The sequence below is a fragment of the Vipera berus genome (assembly GCF_964194415.1).
Source record: "Vipera berus genome assembly, chromosome: 3".
Lineage (NCBI taxonomy): Eukaryota > Metazoa > Chordata > Lepidosauria > Squamata > Viperidae > Vipera > Vipera berus.
In genome coordinates, this window is record NC_138204.1 from 60,057,718 (window position 1) to 60,078,372 (window position 20,655).

The 20,655-nt window shown below is 38.4% G+C and overlaps 1 protein-coding gene across 1 annotated transcript; it reads right to left on the bottom strand.

Annotated features, from left to right (window-relative positions):
- Positions 1–1,325: 1,325 nt before the first annotated feature.
- Positions 1,326–17,411, bottom strand: PDZK1IP1 (PDZK1 interacting protein 1). Its single transcript, XM_081325750.1, has 4 exons — positions 17,097–17,411; positions 4,927–5,035; positions 3,275–3,385; positions 1,326–2,231 (listed from the first exon to the last, which is right to left on the bottom strand). Exons 1-4 carry the CDS (start codon positions 17,161–17,163, stop codon positions 2,123–2,125), a joined length of 396 nt encoding a protein of 131 aa, XP_081181876.1. The 5' UTR covers positions 17,164–17,411; the 3' UTR covers positions 1,326–2,122.
- Between the last annotated feature and the right edge of the window lie 3,244 nt (positions 17,412–20,655).

A 20,655-nucleotide genomic window follows, 5' to 3' on the forward strand; every position in this document is an offset into this window, starting at 1 on the left:
CAATTCAAGGCATTCACAGGGTTTTTTTGTACTATCACAAGTTAAAGGGGTTTTTTTCCCCTTTATTCGGCTTTTCAGATGGTCCAGGTTTTCATAGCTATATATTGTAATGTTTTCTCTATTTTTATTTATTTTTTATTCATTCATTTCCATGGAACCATCTGCATGCCTTTATATTGGCCCAGGCCAAGCAAGGAAGATATGTTTCAGACCCTATCACCTAAAGAACTTCAACTGGTGGGATCCAGGAAGAGAGCTTCCTCTGCCCTCATCCTGAAGAATATTTATCCCTCTCTTGGAGTTGAAACAGGCCTCCACTATCTTGGCCTTCTGAAAAGGAGTTAAAACATGGCTTTGCAGTCTTGCACGGGGAATGCACACCTGTGGAGCTGACTAGTGCCCCGAGAGGCCCTCCCTTCTCCTTTTAATTAATTTTAATGTTGTTTTTATCTCCTCTCTGTAATTTTTTTAACTTTTATATACTTTTTTATATTTTAATACTTTGGTGTATACGACCCAGAGTCACATTCTGGGGGAGGGGGTGGGAGATGGATAGTACAAAAATGTGAAAAATAAATTCATTAAACAAATGTTTATAGCTGTCCAACTCACACACGATGACTCTCTAGTCCTTCAAAATTAAATCCAACCAAATTAGGTTTCATATTAGACTTGTTTATAAGATATGACAAGACAACTGAGCACCCAACAATAAATCATATAGAAATAAGCTACATATTTCTACTTTCTTGGGGAACCATACTGTTTATATCATTATGGGAAGTGTCCATTTACATTCTTTAGAGAAGAGCATAATATTGTTGATCTGCAAGGGGATTTTGTTTTTATCTCATAAATTCTAAGTCTACTCAAAAGTCTTCAGGGGAGCTCTTATCAAAGGCCTTTGGAAGATCCAATTATAGCATTGTGAGGGATTGGTAACCTGATATCCTCCAGGTATTCTTGGGCTTCAAATTATATCAATAGCACTAGCACTAAAAAAGCTAGCATTTAAACTTACTGGTATATATTGCCCTATAATGCCTTACAGTATTGTATGGGCAGTTTACAATGTCAGCACATTGCCCCCAAACAATCTGGGTCCTCATTTTATCAGAAGAATGGAAGGCTGAGTCACCTTGAGCCCATCAGGATCAAACTCCAGGATGTGGGCAGAATTAGCTTGTAATACTGCATTCTCACCACTGTGCCAACCATATCAACCCATATGACCAGTGGCATGGGACTGTGGAAATGGTAAGCAAAAACGTGGAGTGTCTGGTTTTGGTCTACTGGGTAATCTTACCTACAAATTTGTTGAGATTCTCAAAGGATTCTGAACAGTTAATTTTGTAGGAGAAAAACCATATTTGTCTATGCTAAGCGAAAAAATCAGGAGTCTGGTAGCACCTTTTTTGATTCACAAATTTTATTAGAAAAGTAACAAGCAATTATATATGCTCATATGTAATGAATTTTTCAATTTGTTTAATGCAGATAAAAAAAGAAAAACTGAAAATTTATGTACGAGAATTTTATACAGAAATCATTTCAGCCTCATCTAAAAAGATGTTCTTATGGTGACTCTAAAACAAGAATAAAAAAAATGAAATGGAAGCAATTGGAATACTACCACCATGCCTTCACCTTTGTTAATAACACTATCCATGTGTTTGAAAAAATAAAATAAAATCTTTTACCAAGAAGAAAAATAATTTTCAACCAAGAAATTCCTTGGTAAAAAGGAACACAACACTGATTTGCAGAGGTCCTGAAAATGAGCTTGTGGACCATCTGTGACACCAGACTTGCAAAAATTATAAAGTACAAAGATATACAAAAAGGAAATTAAAATAGAATAAAATAGGTTAGTGAGTTCCCTTTGGTGAAAAAACATATGAGGGAATACTATGTGCCAATTAATTGTACCTGTCGGACATGTGCAGAACTTAGACAAGTAAATCCAATGCAAAAATGTTAATATGCCTCCCAACTTAGTTAGCCTTTGAATAAACTGGTCAAATTGATTAAAACAATACCAAATAAATGATGTGGACTTATCTTGTAAGGAATCTATATTATAGGGAGGTTTTAAAATATAGGAATAAATAACAAAATGATGTTACATATTTGTGGTAAGATCTTCTACATGATTTTCGGTATGACATTCAGTTATGGTGTCACACTGAAACTCAATTTGGTTTTCATAGACATGAGGGCCTTCTTCACACCTGAAATATTAGAAAAAGAATAGGTATTAGTTATGTATTATTTGGCACTCATCCTATGTTCAAGGATACCAAGCATTGGTCTCCCTCCAATTTCTTCTCCTAATTTGAGAGATAGCCCCATTGATATTCATGGTAGTGTCCTGGTCATATGATCCCTCCCTTCCTTCAAAGAGCAGTGATTGGGTGGAAGTAAAATATGGGCATAATTGGTATTTGCAGTATTGGGTATGGGTGAGCAAATGCTCTTAATCCATTATCCTGGAAAAGCCATACTTTTTTTTAAATCACTGATACAACCACTTGCTGCTTCTGATGTAATGATATGTGGGGATGACCTTGGGAGACAGAAGAGAGAGCCAGAGACTGGACTCACCTCTTAGATGGAAGGAGGGCATGGGAAAGATTTCACAAGGGACCCTTTCTAGTAGTCCCGGTTATGCTTCTTATCTGGACAATCTCACAGGGATAATACCTGTTCATGGTTAACCTAATAGAATTGTTTCCTTGGAAAAAGACCAACTCCATGTTCTAAATAACAAAATAAGAGAGCTGGAAGGGACCTTAGAGGTCTTCTAGTCTAACCCCCTGCTCAAGCCGGAAACCCCTACATCATTTCAGATTCCCAAATGGTCTCAGAGAGTTAATGTATCCATAAATCAATTTGTTTTTTTTCCTACAGATTTCAGAAGTGAAGCATTTCAGGGTTGCTGGTTAAACACATAGCCAGATTAACAGCTAAAGGAAACAAATAAGTAAAACACAAACTTGTGAAACTTTTCATTGATCAGTCATTATTGATCACATTGTCAGACAGACCCAGTTATGATAGATAGTTAACTGGCAGTGAAACAGAAAGAAAATGATAAATCAAGGACAAGTTGTCACAACCAAATCAGAATGGCACTTTGTTTTCAGAAGTAGGCTGACATCTGGCGTTCACTTTCTTTAGAATAAGCCCCATTGAACACTATAGGATTTACTTGTGCAGGTGTTCCTGGAAGGGCATTGTTATTCTTTTAAATAGTTTAGAAAACAACTCTAACCTGAAGTCTGCTGCAGTTGCTGAATATGTTCCTTCCATTCCATTAGAAATGATGGACTCTTTAGTATTCCCATTCATGAAGGACACTTGTTTATCTTCTTCTTTGGAATCACTGCAGAAGCAATTAGAAGGAGCATAATGATGAATTGGAGAGGCAATCCATGCATATAGTTCTTTCAGCTGAAGATCATATTTCTTTATTTTTGAATGTTATAAGACAGAGCCCAAGAGTGTTAAGCTTACATCATAAATAACATTAATGGAATGAAAAAAAACAATAATTCCATAATCCTAGGGATGACACAATGGTGTAATCAATAACAAAGTTGCATCTCAGCTGACTAAGATTACAAATTGGATGAGGACTTCTGACACACACTTCAGATCTTCTGTGTTAATTAATTAGTTAATCTGCAGACTGAAGTATTACATTTGATATGTGAAGCCATCGTTGCTCCACAAGATTTGGTATGCAATTTGTATGTATCTGATTTCTAGAAGAAAGGCCTCAGTTGCATAACCCAATACTATACCAAATTTGGACTGCAAAATTCCGAACAACTATTACAAATATATAAAATCTAAGTCTTTACTAAAATGTGATAGCAAATCCATCTGGACTTTTTGTAGCCAGATCTTGTAGCCATAGCTAAAACAGATGTGGCATTGGGAGATCTCACTTTCTATTAGGAGGAAACTATGAGAAAGGAGAAAGGAATCCAGCCCAGGCCATGGAACCAGTTTACTCTTACTACTCTTAAATAATTGGGAAATCATTTTCCTAATTTCAATCACACAGGATAAAATATTCAGAAATCTGCTTCTCCCCCCCCCCTTCATTTCCAGCAGAGTAATATAAACACAAGATTGGGCATAAACTGCTTTGAGAAAACTCTTTGTTGTTGTTAGTTGCGAAGTCATGTCCGACCCATCCCGACCCCATGGACAATGTTCCTCCAGGCCTTCCTGTCCTCTATCATCTTCTGGAGTCCATTTAAAGCTCACGCCTACTGCTTCAATGACTCCATCCAGCCACCTCATTCTCTGTCGTCCCCTTCTTCTATTGCCCTCAATCTTTCCCAGCATTAGGCTCTTCTCCAGTGAGTCCTTCCTTCTCATTAGGTGGCCAGAGTATTTGAGTTTTAGCTTCAGGATCTGGCCTTCTAAAGAGCAGTCAGGGTTGATCTCCTCTCGGACTGACCGGTTTGATCGCCTTGCAGTCCAATGAACTCGCAGGAGTCTTCTCCAGCACCACTCTAAAAAAGATTATTAACCCTTATTCCCTCAAGTTATGGAGATTCTCAATCATCAAGGCCAAAGGTGATTTTTCCAAAAGGCAACTGGACTTTCTTGGGGTTTTTTCCCCTTTGAAATTTTTTTGTTTTTCATCTAAGAAGAAGATGAAGAAGCTTCTTAGATGAGAAGCAAAATATTTTCAAAGGGGGGAAAAAAACAAGAAAATCTAACTGCCTTTTGGAAAAAAGCACCATTGGGACCTTATTCCCTTAATACTTTCACTTCAGTTTAATGGCCTCTGCAGCCACTTTATTTTAGGAAAACGAGGAGTCAATCACACATCTCGTGACCCAACAGACTTATATAGAATAAAACCAAATGAAATGCCACATAAGGGAAAGAAAAATCAGCACTTACTTTTTATCCTGGCACCATAATTTGTTGATGATAAAGGCAATCATTGCCAAAACCAAAAAAACTGTAACGGCAATTATGCCTTGCAGCCATGGCTCAAGCCTCCTGTTAACTATGAAGAAAAGGAATTAATGCAAGATTATGGTAAATACATATTTTGTGGGGTGCTTGGTGCTGTCTGACTTTGGTTGTTCGCTTGCAGTTGTTTCATTACCCAACCACGTAACATCATCAGTGCTACCGAGTGTGGGGTTTGCTCCCTGTTTATATCGCTAAATGGGAGTCAGGAAAGTAATCTCTTCTCTTGACTTTCATGTAAAAAAAATGTTTTTTATTGTAGATGGCATATTGAAACCTACTGAGCAAATTTTTGACAAATCTCTTTCTGAAGGAAATGTTTGCATTGTTTTGCAATATTATGACTACTTGGCCCAGCCCAGTTGTGTTTTGCTGCCCACACAACAATCTTGCTTGGAAAAATACCCAACCTTTGCCTCACCCTGAAAATAAACTACATCTGTCCTTCCCAATTCCGCAATCTCTCAAAATAATTAGGCAGTTTCAAAAGTGATTGTGATAATTGGGAAAACAGACCTGATTTGCTAAAAGTGACTCTAGTCCCTGGTCCTTTTGAATTTAGAAGCCTCGGTGACGGGGTTTCCGTTTTGTGTAAAGCCCTAACTAAGAGTTTAAAATCTAAACCCTGGCAACTTTAAGCCTTGTGAACCTCAACTCCCAGAATTCCTCAGCCAGCCATGGAATTCTGGGAATTGAAGTCCATAAGTCTTAAAATCCCACAGTTGGACACCCCTGAGCTAAACATTCTAACTGTAGATGTGCTTTTTATAGCTTTTGAATATATTTATTTGATTAAGCACTCCGATTCTTTAAACTTCAGATTCTGAGCAATTCACACAGGCTCTCTTCAGAACCACAGTCCAGTCTCTAAAGCAGGACCGGCTTTCTCCACGTGCAGTTTTGAGAAAACAGAGAATTGTCTGAAGATGGAGAAGAAAAGTGCAAACTAGTAATTCTTTTCCATTATCAGTAGTGTCATTCTGGATAATCCTCTGTAATCCTGAAACTTTGGAGGAATTCTAAAAGCAAATAAAACCTCTACTTCAGTTAATACAGCAGCAGATTGTTCTGTCATAGTTAATGCTAGACTTGAATAGTCACGGAAAACAGTCCAAAGTTCTCTCTTGACATTTTGCATCTTGCCTGTATTTTTTTAAAATAGAACTCTATCTTATTTTTATTTTTTTACATTGTTGAAAATAGGGGATTAGACCTTAGTTCAATTTGATGAGATCCAATTCAGAAAAGGTAAGCACTAAATGTGAAAGCTCTGGAACAGCCAGATGCTGAAAAGCTCAGTACTTAATGTAATTAAGTAATTAGTAATTATGCGGATAAATGGATTTTTCCGATGAAAGAGGGTGTTTTTTTTCTTCATGCCTTTTGGCTCTGAAAAGTCATCCTTGTGCACAACTGTGAAAGGAAAAGATGCTCTGTATCCTCCTTTTGTAAAATTATAAACTTAAAACAAATTGAAAAGTCGTCTACTTTGTTCTCTATCAATCTTGATTTTGCATCCAATCTCAAACGATTCTAAGCGATTGTTCATTAACATCCAGATAATGTAAAATAACCAAAGAACAAATAGAGAAAAGATGTACCAAATTAGAGGCATTTGGAGAACAAAAATGTTTGTTTTAATAAAAATACAAGTAAGTTCTGCCAATTCTTGATAAGGCTATTCCCATGTCTTCAAGGCTGGCAAAAAAATGAAACTTTGCTCAGCATAGTGATCCAATAGTAAAGTCTCATCTACTTTATTTATTTATCTCTTGCAGTTGTTTGTAGCCTGGAACCTTTGCCTAAATAATAATTGACAACTCTGTATGATATTGGCTGATGTTACAATGCACAATGTCCATTGGTAAAAACAAAATGGCATTTGGTGGCCAGGTCTGACATCATGATGAATGTTTTAAACACCATAAAATGTGTTGTTTCTTTTGAAGAAACAGCTACTGGAACTCTGTCTTTCTGCAAGAGTCCTGCCAAAACCTCTTTCCATTAGCAACAGTTCATTAGTGCTATCATTTCTAGGATACAAATATCTTGGACAATGAAGCAGAACGATACAAAAATGTCTACCTTTCAGAAAGCATCTTGGAATCTTAATTTTCTGCATCTGTTTGCTGCCATCTCACAGTCCTCTGGATTTTTGTAACCAGAATATGGTAGCTCTAAGATAACCAACAAGAAAATTTTGCTGTCTCTATATTATGTGGATTAATTAATATTCAGGACAGTATTTTCAATCTTGTTCAGCTGGCTGAGGAATTCTGAAAATTGAAATCCATACATCTTAACCTTGCCAAGTTGATATGTCAAACTCGTGACGTCACGTGACGTCGTGCGACGTATCGGAGCTTTTTCTCCATTTACAGCAAAGGGGTGGGCGCAGTTTCTTGATGACGCATCCGGCCCGTGGGCCAGCAGTTTGACACCCCCATTAACATAAAATATCAGAATACAGATAGCAGAAAAGAAAAGAAAAACTCATACTAATGAACATCAAGTTTCATAAGACTCCAAAACATAGGGCTATCTAATTATTAAAAGTTCTGCCCTAAATTCACTAATTCAGGAATTTCACTGAGCTTACTGGGATTTACTTCCAAGTAAATATGTACAGGATTTTAAAGCCATTCTGAAACATTCTCATGGGCTCACAAAGCCAGTCTACTTAGTTTTTTCCACAATGCTGAGTTACTTTTTTACAAGTGCAGCTCTATCATTTTAAATGTGTAACAATTTAACTCCCGGTTAAGAGTTACACATTATCATATAGGTTGATGATAAAGTTAGGAAATAGAATAGTGGAAATTGAACCCCTAGAGTTTGATGAAATCATATTGATATGAAATTGTACGTTTTGCATCAATGTATCGTTTTATGTAACCATACTTCTAAATAAAAGGACAAATGAAAGACAGATGGTACAAGAGAAATGAAGCATTCCAATTAGGTAAAATTAAATAAGTTGCAGAAAAATTATTTCTGGATTTGCAAAAGCAGGACTCATATGTATATGTATATGTATATGTATATGTATATGTATATGTATATGTATATGTATATGTATATGTATATGTATTACGGACACACACATATATCTCCATCATACTATGCCTATTTGAACAAGCTATGAGCATAAATAGCTAAGCAATAATAAATAAACAAAATTAAAAGATGATCACAGTTGACACCATTCTGCAGCTGTCATCTGATTTTCCAATAAATTCCACTGAATTTATTATTTCTTATAAATTAATATGCACAGAACACAATACCACATGATGAATCTGGCTGTAATGTTATACCCAATTTCCATGAAACATGAAACCCTAATAAATCTAAATGATTCTATTTAGAGTTCATTTGCATATATGATTGCCAGATCAGAGCTGTTAGAAAATAAGTCCTATTACTCTTATTTTTGAGTAAATATGCATAAGATTATTCTTTATGAATCAAATTGCTCTCTTTTTTCTCCAATAAGCTTAAAATTTGATTTTTCACTTTCAGCATCTCGTACAAACTTCCATTAGTTTTCAGCTATTTTGTGTGTGTGTGTTAGTGAAGGTATTTGTGTTTAAATCAATGAGAACCCAGCAGTAGAAATTTAAAAAAAATCAATTGAGAACATATATGACCTTGTTTATTCACTGAGCTAAGGTGTAATGTGATATTGATATATTTTCAGCTTTAGCTTACCATACTGTGTGAATTGATTTCTAGTTTGCAACTCTGGTTTCTGACTTGGTATGCAATGGGAATTCAGTTACAGTGTTACATTCACTTTCATGAATGTTCATGACTAATGTTAACTTTAGAAACTTTTCAAAAAGAGAAGTATCAAAATGTCTGTTGCTGTCAATTTAAGGCCCCACAAGTTGCCTGTTATAGCCATTTGATGAACAAGAGGTTGACAGAATGCACCTATTCATGTACAATATGCAGCATGTCATAGAAGAGATATCAAACTTTACATTGGTAGGCAAATGCCAATGAAGACAGGACTTCTGTCCACCAAGTGAAATTTTTACTCCACTGTTAAAGATACAGGAATCCTTTTTGTTTTGCATCTGACCATTATACATTTAAAGCATAAAAATATAAAGATCAACTTTAAATCAAGAACCGCGGGTGACTACTATACATGGATAAAACTCTATCATTTTTTTGGCACAAGGAAAAAATGATTTAGATATTTATTTCTTCTATTATATTTTGTGAGTACCCAGTCTATTCTACAGAACAATGACATTATAATTTCTGGTTTTTCAAGTATCATTAAGAAGACTTACAGAAATATCTGTATAGGAAATAGACAGATTAAGGTTTATATGAGAAATTATTGTTTAGAATACCTTCTAGATAACTTTTTTAAAAAAGACTCTTGTTTGTTTAAGCAATCTTGAAATCTGATTCATTTGTGGGAACTTTGAACTGGCTTAATAAACATCGTGCCCTAATGGTGCCATTGAGAGAACTTTGGGTTCCTACACCACTGTCTACAATACCTACCTGAAGGGCTGCTGGCAGGGGATTGGCTACACTTTACACAAACAGGGAATAACGTTTTAGGAAATCAGCTGGCTTGGCTTATCCTGGGGGCTTTAAATTAAAACTGGAGGGGGAGGGAAACCAAATTTTAGGATCTAATCCAAAGCATAAACCTCATGCCAATCAAACAACTGAAATACAAGACAGGAGATATAGGAAGCAAACATAAGACTCAAATGCCTATACACTAATACTCAAAGTATGAGGATCAAATAGGGTGAACTTGAAGTTCTATTACATGAGGGCAGATATGACATTGTTGCCATTTCCAAAACTTGGTGGGATGAAATCTATGACTGGAACGTACTGCTAGAGATTTAAATTGTTCAAAAGAAACAGATCTAACAAAAGAGGAGGTGGTGTTGCATTTTACACATATAAGAAATAACTGCACCTCTATAGAAGTGCCAAAAAAACAAGGATTAAAACCTTCTTTAATACATTTGGGTTAATATAAAATACATTTGGGTTAATATAAAAGGGAAAAGGAATGACATTGCCAGAAGTGTACAGACTGATCAACCAACCAGAGGAAGAAGATGAACTTTTTGCTATCAGTTAGCTAAGTTCTGCAGGAAGCACATCCAATAGTAAAGGAGAGCTTTAACTACCCTAACATCAATTGAGAGACAAACTCTGCATCTAGTGGGAAATCAAACTGGTTCCTGAAGAACTAGCAGACAGTGTTGTCACCCAAAAGGCAGAGGAGTCAGTTAGAGGGTCAACTACTCTGAACTTAATTCTTACCAACCAAGATGAAATGAGAGAGGGGGTTGAACTTGCAGGAACTTTGGGAGAAAGTGACCATGTCATACCAGAATTCAACAAAATATAGGCACAAGCAATTCAACAAAGTCAAATCAGCAGTTAGACTTTAAGAGATTTGACTTCAACAAACAGAAAGAGCTTGGGAAGAATTCCATGGATGAAAATGTTAAAGGGGAAAACAACTCAAGAAGACGGCAAGGAGGTGATGAGCAACAGGAGGGAAGTGGAACTGCTTAATTCATTCTTTGTATCTGCCTTTACATAAAAGGAAAAAATGGTCCATCCTACCAAAAGCATCATCATAAAAGACAGATTATACAAATCAAAATAGGCAAGAAAATGGTAAGACAACATCTATCTACTCTAGACAAATTCACTTGAACACTAGACTCTATACAACAAAGTCCAATTCAATAGTGAGAAAAGTAAGGTTTTACATTTAGACAAGAAAAACCAAATGCACGGGTATGGAATATGGGGTATGTGGCTCGACAGCAGTAACTGTGAGAGAGTTCTAGGAGTCCTAGTTGACATCCACTTAAGTATAAGCCAACAATGTGCTGCAACTGCCAAAAAAGCCAATGCAGTCCTAGGCTGCATCAACAGAAGAAGAATATCAAGATCAAGTGAAGTATTATTACCACTATATATTGCCTTGGTAAGACTATACTTGTCTCCAGTTCTGGTCAGTACAAGACAAAAAAGATATTGAGACTCCAGAAAGAGTGCAGAGAAGAGCAACAATGATGATTAGAGGACTGGAAGTTAAAATATATGATGAACAGCTGCAGGAATTGGGTATGTCTAATCTAAAAAAGGGCTGAAATTGACCAGTTCTATGAAATTGACCGGTTCTATGAAGCCCTACAGCACCTTATAGAACTAACACCCAAAAATGATGTCCTTATCATCATGGGGGATTGGAATGCTAAAGTAGGAAGCCAAAAGATAACTGGAATAACAGGCAAGTTTGGCCTTGGAGTACAAAATGAAGCAGGGCACAGGCTGATAGAATTTTGTCAAGAGAATACAATGGTCATAGCAAACACTCTTTTCCAACAACCCAAGAGACGGCTTTACACATGGACATCACCAGACGGTCAACACAGAAATCAGATTGACTATATGCTCTGCAGCCAAAGATGGAGAAGCTCTATACAGTCAGTAAAAACAAGACCAGGAGCTGACTGTGGCTCAGACCATGAGCTTCTTGTTGCAAAGTTTAGGCTTAAATTAAAGAAAGTAGGGAAAAGCGCTAGGCCAGTCAGGTATGAATTAAATCATATCCCTGTTGAATATACAGTAGAGGTGACAAATAGATTTAAGGAATTAGATCTAATAGACAGAGTGCCTGAAGAATTATGGACAGAGGTTCGCAACATTGTACAACAGGTAGCAACCAAAACCATCCCAAAGAAAAAGAAATGCAAGAAAGCAAAATGGCTGTCTGAGGAAGCTTTGCAAATAGCTGAGGAAAGGAGGGAAGCGAAAGGCAAGGGAGAAAAAGAAAGATATGCCCAATTAAATGCAGAATTCCAAAGAATAGCTAGAAGAGATAAGAATGCCTTCTTAAATGAACAATGCAAAGAAATAGAAGAAAACAATAGAATAGGGAGGACCAGAGATCTTTTCAAGAAAATTGGAGAGATGAAAGGAACGTTTCATGCAAAAATGGGCATGATAAAGGACCAAAATGGCAGGGACCTAACAGGCAGAAGAGATTAAGAAGAGGTGGCAAAATTACACAGAAGAACTATACAAAAATGAGCTTAACGTCCCTGATAATCACAATGAGGTGGTCACTGACCTCGAGCCAGACATCCTAGAATGTGAAGTGAAGTGGGCCTTAGAAAAGCTGAGCAACAACAAAGCTAGTGGAGGTGACAGTATTCCAGCTGAGCTATTCAAAATCTTAAAAGACGATGCAGTAAAAGTGCTACACTCAATTTGCCAGCAAATTTGGAAAACTCAACAGTGGCCACAGGATTGGAAAAGATCAGTTTACATTCCAATTCCAAAGAAAGGCAGTGCCAAAGAATGTTCAAACTATCGCACCATTGCACTCATTTCTCATGCTAGTAAAGTTATGCTTAACATTCTACAAGCTAGACTCCAGCAGTATGTGGATCGAGAACTACCAGAAGTACAGGCAGGATTTCGAAGAGGCAGAGGAACTAGAGATCAAATTGCTAACATACGCTGGATCATGGAGAAAGCTAGAGAGTTCCAGAAAAACATCTACTTCTGCTTCATTGACTATGCTAAAGCCTTTGATTGTGTGGATCATAACAAACTCTGGCAAGTCCTTAAAGAGATGGGCATACCAGACCATCTTATTTGTCTCTTGAGAAATCTATATGCGGGCCAAGAAGCAACAGTGAGAACTGGACACGGAACCACTGATTGGTACAAAATTGGGAAAGGAGTCCGGCAAGGCTGTATACTGTCGCCTTGCCTATTTAACGTATATGCAGAGCACATCATGAGAAAGGCAGGGCTACATGAATCAAAAGTTGGAATTAAGATTGCCGGAAGAAACATCAACAACCTAAGATATGCAGATGATACCACTCTAATGGCAGAAAGTGAAGAAGAACTAAAGAGCCTCTTGTTGCGGGTGAAGAAGGAGAGTGCAAAACGTGGGTTGAAACTAAACATTAAGAAAACCAAGATCATGGCATCTGGCCCTCTCAATTCCTGGCAAATAGATGGGGAAGAAATGGAGGTAGTGACAGATTTTGTTTTCCTGGGCTCCAAGATCACTGCAGATGGGGACTGTAGCCAAGAAATTAAAAGACGCTTGCTCCTGGGGAGGAAAGCCATGGCAAATCTAGACAGCACACTAAAAAGCAGAGACATCACCCTGTCAACAAAAGTGCGTATAGTCAAGGCTATGGTCTTCCCAGTTGCAATGTATGGCAGTGAAAGTTGGACCATAAGAAAGGCTGAGCGCCAAAGAATTGAGGCCTTTGAACTATGGTGCTGGAGAAGACTCCTGCGAGTCCCTTGGACTGCAAGGCAATCAAACCGGTCAGTCCTAGAGGAGATCAATCCTGACTGCTCTTTAGAAGGCCAGATCCTGAAGCTAAAACTCAAATACTTTGGCCACCTAATGAGAAGGAAGGACTCACTGGAGAAGAGCCTAATGCTGGGAAAGATCGAGGGCAATAGAAGAAGGGGACGACAGAGAATGAGGTGGCTGGATGGAGTCACTGAAGCAGTAGGCGTGAGCTTAAATGGACTCCAGAAGATGGTAGAAGACAGAAAGGCCTGGAGGAATGTTGTCCATAGGGTCGCGATGGGTCGGACACGACTTCGCAGCTAACAACAACAATGGTCTTCCCAGTTGCAATGTATGGCAGTGAAAGCTGGACCATAAGAAAGGCTGAGCGCCAAAGAATTGAAGCCTTTGAACTATGGTGCTGGAGAAGACTCCTGCGAGTCCCTTGGACTGCAAGGCGATCAAACCGGTCAGTCCTAGAGGAGATCAATCCTGACTGCTCTTTAGAAGGCCAGATCCTGAAGCTAAAACTCAAATACTTTGGCCACCTAATGAGAAGGAAGGACTCACTGGAGAAGAGCCTAATGCTGGGAAAGATCGAGGGCAATAGAAGAAGGGGACGACAGAGAATGAGGTGGCTGGACGGAGTCACTGAAGCAGTAGGCGTGAGCTTAAATGGACTCCAGAAGATGGTAGAAGACAGGAAGGCCTGGAAGAATGTTGTCCATAGGGTCGCGATGGGTCGGACACGACTTCGCAGCTAACAACAACAATGGTCTTCCCAGTTGCAATGTATGGCAGTGAAAGTTGGACCATAAGAAAGGCTGAGTGCCAAAGAATTGAGGCCTTTGAACTATGGTGCTGGAGAAGACTCCTGCGAGTCCCTTGGACTGCAAGGCGATCAAACCGGTCAGTCCTAGAGGAGATCAACCCTGACTGCTCTTTAGAAGGCCAGATCCTGAAGCTAAAACTCAAATACTTTGGCCACCTAATGAGAAGGAAGGACTCACTGGAGAAGAGCCTAATGCTGGGAAAGATTGAGGGCAATAGAAGAAGGGGACGACAGAGAATGAGGTGGCTGGATGGAGTCACTGAAGCAGTAGATGTGAGCCTAGATGGACTCCAGAAGATGGTAGAGGACAGGAAGGCCTGGAGGAACATTGTCCATAGGGTCGCGATGGGTTGAACACGACTTCGCAACTAACAACAACAAATCTAAAAAACAGAAGGACTATTGGTGACGTAATAGTAACCTTCCAATATTTAAGGAGTTGTCAAAGAGAAGAGGGGTTGACCTATTCTCCAAAACACCTGCGGGCAAGACAAAAAATAACAGATGGAAGCTTATCAAAGAGACACATGTAGCCTAGAATTAAGGAGAAATTTCCTGTCAGTGAAAACAATCAGTGGAATGGCTAGTCTCCAGAAGTTGGAGGTTTTTAAGAAGAGATTGGATTGCCCCTTGTCTGGAATCATATGGGGTTTCCTGCTTGAGCAGGGAGTCTTCCTTCCAGGGTCCCTTCAAACTCTGTTATTCTGTAATAGAGATGTAAGGAACCAGAAAAAAGTTAGCTTTTCACAAAGCAAAGCTCTCCAGTCAATATGTTTACGATTTCCAGGATGGGTATGCTCTTTTAAAACAAGGTTCAGATGCTTTCTTTTCCCACAATGCTAGAATTTAGAGCAGTGTTTCTGAACCTTCGGAGTTTTAAGATGGTAGACTTCAAGATCCTGACTTCCCTAGCCAGCCATGTTGGCTGGAGCGTTCTGGGAGTTCAGTTCCACACATCTTAAAAGTTCCCAAGGTTGAGAAGTTATTTGGGAAATAAAGATGACAAGTATGAATGTTTGGAGCTTGACTCTTCAATGGAAGGCCTATTCAGCAAAATGATTTAAAAATGAAAGCAAAAGAAAGGAGATTGCAAAGCCTATCACTGTCCGTCCCTCAGCCTGCCCCATCCAGAAGGATGTGGAGGCCCAGCCTCAGATCTCGTGAGTTTCCCAATTGAGGGAAATCCTCCAAAGTTATTACCACATGTTAATTTTTAATGAAACAGAAAAGTCACTTAAGTGCAGGACTGAAAGGCAATTATATTAACTATATTTAACTTCAATGAAATGAGAATGAACTCAAATTCAGTTTTGAATCTGAAGGCAAAGAGGAGCGTTCTGACCAGAATACATTGTACAAACCTGCTATAAAATGCAATGGGGAAAAAAGGAATATTTATATTTAAAAGACAGAGAAACAGCCTCTTTCAACCCCTCCCTATGCCTCCTTTTACCAAGCTAAATGGAAGGGCAAGGCCCAGTGGCTTCTTTTTTCACTTAAGTTGACCAGTTGAGCGAAAGGTATAAAAACAGATTTGGGGAGTAGGATTTGTACTTCTCTTGGCTGGTACCGGTAGTTACAGCAAAAGATTTTTTTTCTCCCTTCCTCCCTCCCTCCCTCCCTCTCTCTCTCTCTCTTTCTCTCTCTTCTCTCTCTCTCTCTCTCTCTCTCTCTCTCTCTCTCTCTCTCTCTCTCTCTCTCTGTGTTTCCTTTTCCCTTTTTTATTTTTCTGCTCCATGTCATATTGAAAATAAGAAATCCCCTTTGCTTCTTTGCAATAAATGAAACTAACAGGATGAGATTAGTGGGAAGAAGGGGTAAGGGTAAATTCCCACCTGGTATATCCTCAGTCTTGGCTGCAACGTTTTCTACTACTAAGGTCTATCTATCTTGTTCTATCCAGATAGAGATTGCTAAAGATTTGTGAAACTGAAATCTGGGAAATCTTGTCATTATTTTTTTTTTGCATGTAATGTCCATGTAAATTTTACTGCGAAATTACATCACCTAGAAGGACAAGAAACCAGTGCCTGGACTCATCCTTCTTTGAGCAATTTCTTTTTGTTACAGGATTTCTTTCTCCAGAAGGTTCAGTGTCATTAGCAAATCCCATCATTATCCCATAATTATCGTATGAAAAGAAAAGATGTTTCAGATAGTCATTATATAGGATTGCTTTGGACTTTCCCAGCTTATGACATTTTTAAGCTTGTACCTGCTCTTCATTTACATATCTGAATTTACTGTGCCAGCCTTCTTTGACTCACAGTTGACTCAGAGCCAGAAAATAGGCTTCTTTAGCCTCAGCAAGTAATTTCACGTGTCCTCAGCTGATTTCCTGAAGCATATATTTATATTTTCCGTCTAATGTAGGTTTACTTTCTTTCATATTATGGAAAACTTTATCCTTCCAATTTGCAGGACAGATGCACCTAAGCTCCTGCCTGCCCAGAAATTATGGCTCCTATATATTGAACTTCTACAGAAACTATTTCAAAAATTGTATCACTACGTACAAGTTAGCATATGCCAACCTTATGCAACGATGTATTTTTTAGGCTCTATTTCCTCTTTTGTTTTTTCAAAACACGAAGAGCAACTCTAACACTCTTGGATTTAAAAGCCGGATGAAACATATCAATAATGGAGAACCAAATAAAGCAGACATTATAATGTGCTGTACATTGTTTACTCAACCTCACACAAGCCTTTCAAGCAGTTTAGGAATTCCTGGTAATGTGAACTCCACAAAGTGCTAATTTTTTACCGCTAAAAACAGAAATGCAACAGACCAACCGAGAGGGAACAGAGGTGAAGAGAAGAAACTGGGTGAAAAAAGCAAGCACTTTAAAGAAACGTATAGAAGGAAACATCAGCTGTCATACACAACCTACCCAGCACAAAGCACAAAGCTAAAATGGAATATATTACCTCCTTGGCAGTTCACAGGATCACAAGCAGCAAAAAGGCAAAGCGTAACAAACATAAAAGATTTCATGCTGGTGGCATACAGACGCCACTTGCCTAATCAATAGCTTAGATTTGTTGGTGGTGACGGAAGTAAACTTACTCCTTCCCTTAAAAAAAGGCAAGAAAGCAACCTGTGCAATCAGAGGATGGAAGGTGTTCCTAGGCAGATTAGCCTGTTAAATTATCAAACCATTATTTGGAGGTTGTCCCTCACAAACATTCCAGAACACTTTAGCTACCTAAGGAGAGAACAGAGTGATTGCTTGTCTTCTCTTTTCTCCCTGCACAACTGAGAAATCTGTGGGTTGAGTTTTTGGCAGATCATTCATGGCTTGGAGAGAGTCCAGGGGGAAAAAAAAGGCGGAAGTATGTTTAAGTATTTGGCAAAGAAAGGCTGGGAAACCAAAACTGCATCCTGTTGCAATGGCTTTGTTATATAGGGCAGCCCAAAGATCCAATTAAAATAACTCTTTAAAGAGGAATAAGAAATATCTCCCACAACTAAACCCAAGACATTTTTGATTTATCACTAAAGCTAGAGAGGAGAATACATAGACAAGCACTCATCTTTTTTCATCTGTTTTGAGGAAGGAAGATGGACAAGAATTTTCTTTCAATTTTGGGAAATAGGCGCAGGACACCATTTTGTTCAGAGAACAAGAAAGGGGTCTGCCTAACAGAAAGTTTGTTCAATGTGTCTTAATTATGTTGGCATGGGTGGACGTGGCATGAAATACGAAGATGATATACCGTAAATTGGGAAGGTACTGTAAAAAATTCAGAAGTTTGGACATAGACATGCATTGAAACATACAATCCTGCCCCCATAACACAGACCTCTAACACCACCCAAACATGGGTTGTGAAGTATTTTTTTAAAAAAATGTAACAAAGACAAACAAATGCCAACTATTATATCTTTTCAGGATATGTTTGTTCATTCAAATAATTGGCATACATGTCATTTCATTTTACCTCCATAAGACCATATGGGAAAAATAGACTGAATTCCGTGTTGAATAGGGGTTTCTTGTCTAACACTCAGACCATTGAAAGATATCCTCTAATGATACAATTCAGTTTTTGATCACTGAATCTCAAAAAATTGGGACCATTAACTTTGTAGTTAGCAATCTAGAAGAAATTTTCTTTAAGGCAGATTTCTCTAAAGTGGACTACAAATACCATTCATTCTAGTCAGTGTTTCTGCTGTTGGGTGGGAAGGTAAAGGGCCAAAGTTTACCATGATTGGAGAATGTGAGATTGGGAAGGCAGTTGTAACAGAAGAAAAATTAATTTTTCCCGCCCTCTATGGGTCACTCAGGCAAATGGAGCTTTTATGGCCAGTTCTGAGTTGTATTATTCCACTTGAGAGAATGATGCTTTAGTTTATGTTAACTGCAACAGACAGATGAACATATTCATTCCGCCACGAATTCTGGGAGTTGAAGTCCACATATCTTAAAAGTTGCTGAGTTTGAGAAACAGTGATATAGACCATGCAGCATACTACTATCAGATGAAATGTGGCTATCTGATGTTGAAATAAAAAAGATTTAATAAAAAAGAGCCTTGGTGGAGCAGTGGGCTAATGCCTCCTTAAGTAACACCAGCTGCCTGCAATTAGTGCAGGTTCGCATCCCACCAGGCTCAAGGTTGACTCAGCCTTCCATCCTTCCAAGGTAGGTAAAATGAGGACCCAGATTGTTGGGGGCAATTAAGCTGACTTTGTAATAATGCCGCTTGGGTGTGTGTGAAAGCCCTAATAAGCAGGCATATACATAGAATGAAGGCTACTGCTAAGTTTGTAAGCCGCCCTGAGTCTTCGGAGAAGGGCGGGATATAAATGGAATTTTTTAAAAAAATTAGGTAACAGGAAAACTTCATTTTGAAAAGAAACAGTGGGAAGGGAGGGAGGGAGGAAGGGAGGGAGGTCAACATTTACAGTTATATTTATTTTGATTGGATTTTAACTGAATATTGCCAAGAAAAACTAAATTTCCTAAATATATAAATATAGCTTAAGCGCACTGAAGGAAATCAGCGTGCTTAATGTTAGCACTGGTTATGGCTGAAATTCTATGCACACTTAAGTGAAATATGGTTGACTTTTAATTTGATATTTAGGATTCCATTCTGTATCCAAGAACATAAATTAACTTGTGTAGTGAGTTCTTCACGCAGGAAAGGAGACGAGGGAAGTGAGTTCAACAAAACTCATGGTTTATTGCTTGCAGGATCTGAACTGAGAATTGGGCTACACCCTGCAGCAATTTATAGCCTGGTCCCTAGGCGGCAGCCAATAGGTTTGAAGCAACCCATTGCCGCCTAGGGGCAGCCAATAGCAGCTTTGGAGACGGGGAGTCTGAGCTGCTGGAGAGCCGTTAGCTGCTCCAGCTAACCATGTGGTGTTACAACTGAGCCCAATACATAACATTAACCATGACACATTTCAGCAACTTTACTTTTATTGGGGCTTAATCAACCTTAATTTACCTGTACTAAACATCCAATCCATGTAGTTATGCTCAAATTGAAATTTAGAACTGTTGTAGAATAGAAAGACCAACACACATTAAAGCAGTTAAATTATAACTGATACTTGTGAAATATTTGTTTAAAGGCCATTCTGCTTGTATTTCAATTTTTTATGCTGAAGGCAAAACCAGACTCATCTTGTAGTCCATGATTATATATTTCTCCCCCATCCCCAAACACTCATACAGATATATTTGGCTTTAAACCAGTTACAATAAAGTTCAATATTTGAACGGATAATGCAAAATTAATCTCTTGCCCTTTCTTGCCTGCATTTGGATTCCCACTTACCTCTATTTTAATGGCAACTTTGCAAGGTAAGAAACAGGCCTCATATTAAAAAGGTTAGAAGCCTACTCCTGCACTACATCATTTCCAAGTTTCATCCCAACCTCAGAATTCTTTGACTTTATGCTTATACCAGGGGTAGGCAACCTTGGCTCTTTTATGACTCGTGGACTTCAACTCCCAGAAGTCCACGAGTCATAAAAAAGCCGAGGTTGCCTACCCCTGGCCTATACAGTGATACAGATAGTCCTGGGCTTCAGCCACAATTGAGCCCAAAATTTCTGTTGTTAAGTGAGACATTTGTTAAGTGAGTTTTGCTCCATTTTATAACCTTTCTTGCCTCAGTTGTTAAGTGAATCACTTCAGTTGATAAGTTAGTAACCCAGTTGTTAAGTGAATCTGGCTTCCCCATTGACTTTGTCTGTCAGAAGGCCGCAAAAGGTGATCACATGACCTTGGGACACAGCAAAGGTCATAAATAGGAACCAGTTGCCAAGTGTCTGAATTTTGATCACATGACCCTGAGGATGCTGCAACAGTCATAAGTGTGAAAAACGGTTATAAGTCACTTTTTTCAATGCCATTGTGACTTTGAACAGTCACTAAATGAACTGCTGTAAGTTGAGGACCACCTGTATTTCAATTTTTAGAAATGCGGTTCCATAAAAACGCACGTTTGTATAATAATATTGTT